This window comes from Lucilia sericata, unplaced genomic scaffold (assembly GCF_015586225.1).
Source record: "Lucilia sericata isolate MDLA Ls3-8-SP2 unplaced genomic scaffold, ASM1558622v1 Contig000238F_arrow, whole genome shotgun sequence".
Classification (NCBI taxonomy): Eukaryota; Metazoa; Arthropoda; class Insecta; order Diptera; family Calliphoridae; genus Lucilia; species Lucilia sericata.
Window position 1 is genome coordinate 270,954 of NW_023994265.1, and position 11,275 is coordinate 282,228.

The 11,275-nt window shown below is 30.4% G+C and overlaps 1 protein-coding gene across 1 annotated transcript; it reads right to left on the reverse strand.

The window, feature by feature from the left end:
- Window positions 1-518: 518 nt before the first annotated feature.
- On the reverse strand, window positions 519-3,427 carry LOC119602533 (serine-rich adhesin for platelets-like). The gene is made up of 7 exons (XM_037954112.1): window positions 3,075-3,427; window positions 2,795-2,959; window positions 2,286-2,661; window positions 1,977-2,209; window positions 1,752-1,916; window positions 1,209-1,691; window positions 519-1,140 (listed from the first exon to the last, which is right to left on the reverse strand). The coding sequence occupies exons 1-7, from the start codon at window positions 3,343-3,345 to the stop codon at window positions 701-703; spliced, it is 2,133 nt and encodes a 710-aa protein (XP_037810040.1). The 5' UTR covers window positions 3,346-3,427; the 3' UTR covers window positions 519-700.
- Window positions 3,428-11,275: the final 7,848 nt, after the last annotated feature.

The window sequence follows — 11,275 nt, forward strand, 5'->3', positions numbered from 1 at the left end:
TTTGGTAATGAATATTGTGCATTTAAGGGCCAATCTTTAGGTGAAAGATTAGCGATTAAATTAAAATTAATCATCGAAAGATGTTTTTGAGTACTCAATTAGTTAATTTTGTTTACAAGTTTAAGCGCCCAATGGAGGTGGTTTAATCTTAAGCACGAAATGCAAAAGTGTAAACAGCTGATGCGAAAAAATTAATAAAATTTTTATAAATATAAACGTTAAAATGTTCTATTTATTGATTAATATAAATTATGGACACTTCAAAATACATTTTTTTGTTTTTAATTTAAGTTTTCATTAATTTTCATATTAAATTTACAATTGTCTTCTTCTTTTTTATAAAATATGCATTGTTTTGATAACAAACAGTGAAGTTTTCTGTTGTTTTGTATGGCAACACTGCGAAGTTTAATCTTGTACTCAAAAACATCAAAGGAGATTAACATAAGATTAAATTTATTTTTAGATTAACTAATCTGAGTATTAATTGGCATTTGATTACCATCTCAAAAACCCGTTCTAAAAGGCTAATTTTAAATGTTTAAATATTGAATCTAAGTTGTTTGAAGGAATTGAAACGGTTTTAATTTTGCAATTTATAAATAGGAATATATACTTAAACCAATATTTATTTATGCCAATGTTTGATGTAAAATAAAATCACTTAATATAGATACTTAAAATAAATATATGTATATTTTTATAATTCTGTATAAATATTATTTTTTAAAGCAATATTTCCATTTGCACAAATTTCATCATCATCGTCGTCATCATCATTTACCAAAGGAGTTTTCATACTATTTTTTGTACTTGAAGATTTTTTCATTTTATTATGCATGTTGCCCTTTGATTTGTTGCCAATATCACTGCTATTCGCTTCTGTTCGCTTAAAACTCGTTGCTATTGACGACGAGTCCTCGTCACTTCCGTTGCCCTGCTTAAAACGGATCATGTACCAGGCTACAGCTTTGTCACCAAAACGTCGATATACAGCACCGGCCAAAATAATGACTGCTACTATCACAAATACACACAGCAATAGACTGGAGCCATTGTGTGTATTCTCGCTCTTGGATTTGTCATTTATAATGTATTCAATGGGCTTTGATGAGGGAATTGGTTTTTTCGTGATCACATCTAAATGAATTTAACGTTTGGATTGATTTAAAAAAAATTTGAAAATACTATCGATTTTAAGAAATTACCTTTAGAGTTTTTGGCTGTGACAGTTGTAGCTTGTGTTGTCGTGGGAGCTGGTGTTGTAGTGGTAGTAGTTGTCGTAGTTGCTTTAGCTGTAGTTTTGGTGGTGATTTTACGTGTAGTAGTTGCTGTTGTCGAGGGAGTACTTCTACGCGTTGTTGTCGTTGTAGGTTTTGGAGTAGTTTTTGTTGTCACAACAATTTTAGGCTTTGGTGTAGTAGATGTTGTTGTAGTTGGAACCGTAGTTGGGATTGTTTTGGCAGTTATTAAAGTAGTTTTCAATGTAGTTGGTGTTGTTTTTATTGTAGTTGGTGTAGGTTTTACTGTAGTTGGTGTAGTATTAATTGTGGTGGAAGGAGTAGTTGTTGTAGTTGGTTTTTTTGTAGTACTTGTAGTCGTAGTTTGTGTAGCAGTAGTATTATTACTGATCACTGCTTCATTTTTCGGGGTTGTCTCATCTACTATTGATGTCGATTGGGCAAATAACTCTATTAAATGGAAATTAGACAAATTAGACTAATTAATATATACTGGAATGAAATACTTACCACTTAAACAGATCGTTCGGAAATCTGGACAACATGTTTCGTTATCTTCGCAATCAGTATCACAATTACACAACCCCTTAAGATGGCCAGATGTACGAATAATACCAGCTCCTGGAGAATCAAAACACCGTCCTGCACATGATTGCATTTCAAATATCGATTCGTCTGTAAAATACAATCATTAGAACATCATTTTAATAATTAGCTAGAATTAATCTAATTTACATGTTGTGGAATCGTATTCCTCATTAGATTGTTCTTCCTCCTCTTTGTTATCTAGTGCTCTGCAATCATCGCCAGTTAAAAGTTTAACATCATCTATAGCTATATCACTCAATTGTCCGCGACCCGACTTGGCCACAAACAATATCTGAAAGTCTTCCTCCAATTCTTCTATATTAAAATGGGCTTCATTCCAAATGTTGTTTTGATTGCCATATTTTTGAAACTTGATTAATCTGAAAACGCATTCATTACGTTATTATTTTAAAAAATTACACTTTAAACTTTATCAGGAAAACAATAAATTCATACTCTTTGTGGTTTTTTAACAAGTCGTCCAAAGTCAACGATACCGGCTTAACGATAACAAACAGATCGCCAACACCAGCGCCATACATGAAGTAATAAAATTGAAAACAACATGCGGTTTTTAAACTCAAAGCACGATCGTATATGGGTGAAGTGAGGGTGACGTCATCGCTTAGCCTTGTGAGACTCTCCATTAGCATATAATGACCACCATTTGCGGTTAATGTGGTATGATCATGTCGCGGTCCAGTTTTAAATGTAGTAAAGACATTTGCCGCCATAACTCGCTTCCATTCTAAACCTTCACGTGGCTCGTATGTCCAACCGCAAATATCATCAGTTTCAAAATCACATTCATGTTGAACGACATTTTTGCGTTCTTAAAGAGAATTTATGATATTTTTATAGAAAGTTTAAGTTCATACATATTTATATATATTTTAATACATTGTAACAAATTTTGCACGTATATAACAAAATCTTCCAAATTTTGTTTAAATTTGTATACAAACCTCGACAGTTTCCAATAGGTCGATCCCAGTGAGTGCCATTACAATAAGAGTGCCGATTTCCAGCTAAATTGTAATTATCTGAACAGTACAAAATCGCCTTAACCTCATTATCTATTTGTATACGACCATTTTCAGGTTGTTCCAAATTTTTTGAACATCCTTTTTCTAAATTCCCATAAAGAGAAATCAAAAGTAAAAACATGGAATAAATATATTTTTCATGCAAAATTTTGTAAGCATTGAGTAAAATGAATCACGAATCATTCGATGGTATACGTACTTGCACATACAGGTTTTTCTCCCTCCCATTTCCCACGTACACAGTCAATTGTTTTGGGCCCCTGTAATTGAAACCCATTATTGCAGGTGATTCTCATTACTCTATCGCGTCTCATGCGATAGCTACCGTTCGCAATATAATCTGGCTTCTCGCATCGTGGACCTCGATCTCGGTCCCTGCCTGCTTCGGCATTATTGATGACAAGACACAATATAATCATTAAAAGTGATAATCTTATTTGTGATCTTTGGAATTTATTGGCAAATAACATTGTTTTTTTTAATAAATTATGTAAATGATTTATTTATATTTTTATTATTTTTAATAATTATTTTCTTCCTTCCGTTAAATGTTTACGCTTGGATAACTTTATTCGAAATACTTGTGATAAATATGGTGGTTCTAAAAATTTCTCTTGAACTCATGTTTTCGGTTTTCTTATCAGCAATAAATATTTTTTATAGTTTTGCATACATTTTACAAAATATGTATGTATACATATTCACACATATTTAGTTATAACTATGTATGTGTAGATATATTTTTTAAATTTACAAATCTATTCTTGTTGTTTTTGTTTCAAAGTAAGTTTCCTTTTGTGTTTTCTTAGCGCCCGCTCGCCAGTCTACACAATGTTTATTTTGTATTTATTCCTCACGCCTTCCACAAAAAATGTTTGGTGATAAAAATACACTGAAGAATTGAATAAATTTTAAGTATTAGGGGTATAACTAAGTAATATTGTACCCAATCTCTTCTTGCAAATCGCTAGAACACAGGAACGAAAACTATGGCAATTCGAGTTGAGATTGATAAATATCCGAATTTATTTAGAGAATAGCCAAGTGAAATTTATAATTTAAGTTTAATAAGATAAAATATCAAATCTAAAACAAGTTAGAGTGCTATATTCGGCTGTGCCGAATCTTAAATACCCTCCACCAAGCAAGCTACTTTTTATTAAAACCCATTTAACTATCTAATTTTTAAATAACTTGACAAAATTGTTGTTTCCGTAGTGAGGGTACTTGCATATGCATATGTGGAACTAATTTTGATTAGGTTCATAAAATTTTATATTAATAGGCCAGTTGTAAACATTTTAATATATATAATTATTTAGTAATGAATTAAGTGGTATTAAGTGATTTTCAGAAGTAAAATTCTGTATAACGATTTATATATACAAAATACACATGTATATCGAATTTTATCCCGATGACTTTGATTGTCAATGTGCGTTTAAGTAATTTTCAGAAGTGATCCTTATATGGGAGTTGTGACCAATTATGGATCGATCAAGAAAACATTTCGTATAATGATTTATATGCAAAAAAATAAATTCAAGTGGAATATTACTCCAATAGATTTATTAATTAATAAAATATGTGCGTTTAATTGATTTTCGGAAGTGGACTTTATATAGGAGCTATGACCAATTACAGGCCTCTCCAGAAAAATTTCGTAGAGTGATTCATATGTATGTATACAAAACATATTTGTGTCGAATTTTATCAAGATAGCTTTATTTGGCAATGAAATATGTGAGTTTAAATGATTTTCGGAAGAGGTCCTTATATGGGAGCTATGACCAATAAAGGACCGATCCGGGGAAAAATTGGTATTATGATTTTTATATCAATAGCTTTATTTATCAATGAAACATATGCGTTTAAGTGAAACATATGCGTGGAAGTGGACCTTATATGGGAGCTATGAACAAATATGGTCCTATCCAAAAACAGAGTGATTCATATATAGACGAAACATATTTATGTCGAATTTTATCAAGATACCCTTATTTGACAATATGTGCGTTTAAGTGATTTTCGGAAGTGGGCCTTATATGGGAACTACGACTAATAATGGACCGATCCGAAAAGAAATTTAGTAGAATGATTTGTATGTACACAAAACATATTCAGCTCGAATTTTATCACAAAAGCTTTATTTATTTTTTATTATTTATCAATTAATTGACATTTTCAAATATTGTAAATGGTAATCTCCCTAATAAACATAAATATTTTTGGTCCAGTTCGAGAAATTAAACCTTTCTAATGCGATGACTCAAAAATTATAAAAATTACTTGATCGCTTAAAAAAACATATATATGTACATTAGAGGTATCCAAAAAATATCGATTTTGCTCAGATGGACCTTATTTTGTTCATTAGTGTCTTAAACCAACTGGTGTAAAATTTTAGCCAAATCGGATAACGGGAATCCGGCACGGTTTTTTAAATCCTTCAAGACCAAAGAAAGCAAAAAATTAATGATTTTTTGAATACATGGTGTGGGAAATTATCAATAACTTTATTGTTTGTCCTTTGATATAAATGTTGTATACCTCGTTCTCCAGATGATATGATTTGGACGAAATGTTAAGAAAAGTTAATTTTAATGGCACAATTTTTGAAGAAACCAAAAAAAAAACAAGTTAGAGTGCTATATTCGGCTGAGCCGAATCTTAAATACCCTCCACCAGCTACTTTTATATTAATACTTTTCTAATTGATCAAATATTTGTAGAAATAAGTTTTCTCATGTCTTAAATAGAAAAAATCCCAAGATTTATTTAATTTTGTAATAAGTTATGAGTATTTATGTGATTTTCTGAAGGGAAACATGTATAGGACCGACCGCACCCATGTTATGAACCGATCGTGAAAAAATCTTGAAATATAATTTTTGTATACAAAACTAATATTTGTGCCAAATTTTGTATCAATAGCTTTATTTGGTAATGAGTAATGTGAGTTTAAGAGATTTTCGTAAAAGTATAAAGACAAAATTTCAAAATTCTGTATCTATATCATTATTTGGTAATGAATATTGTGCATTTAAGTGATTTTCTGGAGGGGACCTAGTATGAGAGCTATGACCAAATATGGACCGATTGCAAAACAATTTTATAGTGTAATTTATGTATATAAGAGCAATATTTGTGCTAAATGTTTATATATCAATATTTTGTAATGAGTTATATGCGTTGAAGTGATTTTCGGGAGGGGACCTTGTATGGGAGCTATGACCAATTATGGACCGATCCGAAAAAAACTTCCGTATTAATATTTCTGTATATGTGAACAATACTTGTACCAAATTTTATATGGATATTTTAATTTAGTAATGAGTTATGTGCGTTTAAGTGATTTTCGGAAAGGGACCTTGTACGGGAGCTATGACCAATTATGGACCGGTCGGAAAAAAATTCCATAGTAATATTTCTATATGTGAGAGCAATACTTGTACCAAACTTTATATGGATATTTTATTTTAGTAATGAGTTATGTGTGTTTAAGTGATTTTCGGGATTGGACCTTGTACGGAGCTATGACCAATTATGGACCGATCGGAAAAAAATTTCATAGTAATATTTATACATGTGAGAGCAAAACATGTACCAAATTTTATATGGATATCTTAATTTAGTAATGAGTTATGCACGTTTAAGTGATTTTCGGGAAGGGTCCTTGTATGGGAGCAATGACCAATTATGGACCGATCGGAAAATACTTTCACAGTAATATTTCTGTGCATATGAGCAATACTTATTCCAAATTTTATATGGAGATCTTAATTTAGTAATGAGTTATGCGCGTTTAAGTGATTTTCGGGAGGGGACCTTGTATGGGAGCTATGTCCAATTATGGACCGATCCAGAAAGTTTTTTCTCTCAATGAATTCTATTAACTTAAAACTTTAATTTGTAAAATTTTGTGAAGATATCGACATTCTGACGGAAGTTATTAACAAAAAACTCATTTTCCGGGAATATGCACTTTTGTATGGGAGGTATATGAAATTATGGACCGATGCTGGCAATTTTCAGCAGAAATAAATATCTTGTAGAAACGAACGTATGATGACTTTCATGAAATTATCTTGCATAGTTTTCGAGAAAATTACATCAGAATGTGTAAAAAATGCTTGTTTTTTTCGAGGTTGTTTTAAATTTTGATTCATAACTTTTCCCAATGTGAACCGATTTTGCTCATTTTCAATACCAAACTGTACCGGATAATAATGAATGTTTTGGGTGAATTTGGTTAAATTATATTGCTTCGTTTTAACGTGAGCGTGTTTTACACAGACAGACAGACGGACGGACGGACAGACGGACATAGCTAAATCGACTCAGAATTTCATAAGGACCCAGAATATATATACTTTGTTGGGTCTCAGATGAATATTTCTTGGTGTTACACACGGAATGACAAAGTTATATATACCCTCTATCACCACTGATGGTGGTGGAGGGTATAAAAAAATTATTTACCCAATTTTACACTTTTCAATCGATTTCCGGCATGGGTTATCGTTATCCAATTTGACTAAAATTTAAAACCAGTAAGTTTTAGACACTAATAAACAAAATAAGACCCATCTGAACAAAATCGATATTTTTGGACACCTCAAATGTACATATATATGTATTTATTAATGGAATAGTTTTGCTTATTATTAATTACACATACATATGTATATATTTGCATGTTTTACCCTTGAAATTTTTTTATTTAACCTCAAATAACAGCAACTCCCTGCAAAGGTGGTTTGGTTGTTTCACTAGCTTCGACATGTAGGTTAAACTGGAGAGTTTGATCTCCTCACGTATTATGGGGGCATTCAGATCTCTGTGAATATTACTATTGCAAATGTAACACAGGGCACCGCTGAAAGCTTTTTTGCTATTTTTTGACATCAGATGAGGAGGAGGCTGTTCCCAATAGCTAAATGCCGTATTGTCATATCGGTTTTATGACTTTTTTGTACAAAAGCACTTTGAACTACAAGTCCAGAGTAGTCTTTTGAAATATATTCTTTTAATATATTGAGATGTGTTATTTTTCTACACACCTTAATATATTAAAAAATATATTTCAAAAGACTACAGCAAAATAAGAAAAACCTGTATACACAGAAAAAACTGAAAATGTGTTTTAATTATCAAATTGATTGTATCAAGCAAGTTTTGCACCTATCAACAAAATGATGATATCAATTATGAAATTTGTAAAAAAATATTTTTTTCCAATTAAAGAAATAATCAAAACAATTAACATCAGTAATTAAATTCAAAATTTAAAATTAGTTAATTCATTAATTGGATAAATTAAATATTTAATAAAATAAAACTTACATTTTAATTAGTTTATTAATCAAATAAATTGAACAGTTTGGTTAAAAATGTATTAAAAATCAATAAAGTCGATGATTGAAACAATCAAAGCATTAATTGAATGCTTACAACATTAAAGGATTCCTTTACCTTTAACAATGCGTTAAGCACTCTATCTCTTTATTGTCACATTTGAACAAATAAAGTGATTTATAAAGTTTAAAATATTTATGAAACTTCAACTTCTTATGCCTAAAATATTATTGACTATTTGAGAATTATTTTCCGTTATAAATAATGAAATTATTTAAATAAAATATCAAAACAAAAAACCAAAATAAAAAAGTAGGCTGGAAAAACTTTTTCAGCCAATTAAAAAATTAATTGATTTAATTAAAAGTTTAATCAAATTTGTATACTTAGGATCAAAACAATGAGATAATTATGACAATTAAAAAATTGTTTAAATAAAAGTTAAAGAAAGAGGAAAACATGTTAATTGAAAATAAACTACCGATAATTTTTTCTGTGTATTCAATAAAAGTATTAATTTAATTTATTAGAAGTGGTTTTTAAGTTAACGGCTGATTTTTTTGATAGTGTTAGGATTAATTAGTTACAAGAATGAACCCAACTGATTTTGGTTAAAATTTAGCACGGATCAGTTTGGTGAAGGTACACGGAAATCATGCTGTAAAGTTTGGCGAAAACAGGAAACATTTGACCATAAGCTCTGGCTTAAAAACATTGATATCATGAAGATGATGAACGTGTTTTATATAAATCCTAATAATATTATCAAATTTTTGTTAATTCTCACTAGATTTGGTAGATAACATAACATGTATGTCGAATGTCATCACTCTTATTTTTAAGCCAGTAATGAGCGTTAAAAAGTAATTTTCTGAAGGGGACTTTATATGGGGGTAGGCTCAATTATGGACCGATGCACTTAAAATCATCGCTATACTCTTATTTTTTAGCCAGTAATGAGCGTTAAATTAATTTTCTGAAGGGGACCTTCCATGAGGGTAGGGTCAATTATGAGCCGATTTTCATAAAAGTCCATAGAGATGTGTTGGCTTGTAAAAAACTTACTTATGTAAAATTTCATCGCTATAGTCGTATTTTTAGCCAGTAATGGTAGTTAAAGTCATTTTCTGAAGATAACCTCATATGGGGGTAGGGTTATTTATCATCATAACAATTGGTAGAGTGAGTTGGGCTCATATGAAACTCATTTATATCAAATTGCCATTTAATGTGGGCTATCCGAAAACGTGGACCGATATTTCCCATTTTCAATACCAAACAAACCTTACCTATAAGGAATATTTGTGGAAAATTTCAACCTACCACCTTTTTCCGTTCGGACTTCATCGTGCTTTAGGCAGACAGACGGACGGACATGTTAGATCGAAAGGTGAAAGAGTATTTGATATTCCATATTAATTGATGGCAAGCACTAGAGGAATCGAATCAAATTATGTTAGATTATGAAAGAAATATATATTGCTGCCTTTATTTTTACACTCCACAATTGTTTGACAGTTAAGGGAATCTGAATTGTTATTTCAATGAACAAAAATTGTTACGTATTCGTATAAAATTTCCGACGTCTTGACACTAAAATTTTTTTTCCTTATCAGTTAAAAATTAGTTAGATTATCTAAATTTACATAAAAAAAAAACAAAATTAAAAGATGTTTCCCTTTTTACAAGGAACAATAATACAAGCAAGTGGTAATGATTAATCTTGAATGTATGTTTTAAAAATTCGTAAGTATGTAAGTGTGCATCAATGTACATCAAGTCCTCGATTTGCGACGTTAATAGGAAGAGTGAGATTTAAAACAATACGCCACAACAATACGGTATCTTAAATACCCTTCACCTATAAGCTAAGTAGATTTTTATAAATACATCGAATATTTATATAAATTTACAGAGTGATACAAAAAAGGATCGCAGAACGATTTGCATATATACAACAGCAGAATTCCCGATATCTTTATTAATTCATGAGTTATTTACAATTAAGTGATTTTCGCAAGTGGACTTTTAGCAGCTATGGTCAATTATAAACCGATCCTGAAAAAATTAGCGGAATGATTACTATATACACATACGTGTGTATTAAACATATTCGTGTAGAATTTTATCCCGATTTCTTAATTAAGTAATGAGCTATTTACGATTAAGTTATTTTCAGAAGACGGCTTTATATGGGAGCTATGACTACTTATTGGTCGATCCGGAAAAAATTAAGTTTTCAACCAATTCTAATAGTTTTCAACTATGTTAATCCCTGATTAAAAGAAAATAATTGTGACAAAATTTGTTGAAATAGCTGATATAGTTTCTGGTTGTTTCAGAATTTAGCTCCATTATCTCCATTATTGCGATGTTGCACGAATATTGGCGTAATTATTTTGTTAAAATTTCAACTCTTCATCTGCATATCTGCGGCCAAAACACCGCTTTTGGGCGACATTTTTTGATAGACCGAAAACTGCTGAACATATTTCAGGGAAAATTTAAGATATACGTATAAACAGAATTTGGATTCACTATAAATGCATAAGAGCAAAGGAAAAAATGCATATCTTTTTAATTTCAAAGCTTGATTTTATCATTCGTATATTATGTATATTCAATGCCTTAAAAAATTGTGTTAAAATTTTTAATTTATTGTAATCCGTTTAGGAGTTATGATGTTAACATGTTAACATTCCCATTAAACCATGGTTTTTTTCGTCATCACCTCCGAATTTAATAAAACTCCACCCAATTAATGTTCCATATATAACTTGTATAATGACAAATTTTGGGGCTTATAACTCTCGTGGTTTTCGAAATATAGCGTTGTAAAGTTTAAAATGTGAAAATTTAATGTCTCATCACATCTAATGGTTAATAATAGAATTTTTGTTTTTGCACCATTTGTCTCAGTAAAAATTTTTTGAAAAAACTGCATCTTTCGATAACTTTAAAAATGCACTTTTGGTGCATTATAAAAGTGAGCTCATTCTTATTGATTTTTTCTATAAAATCAATTGAATCATGGATGCGAAT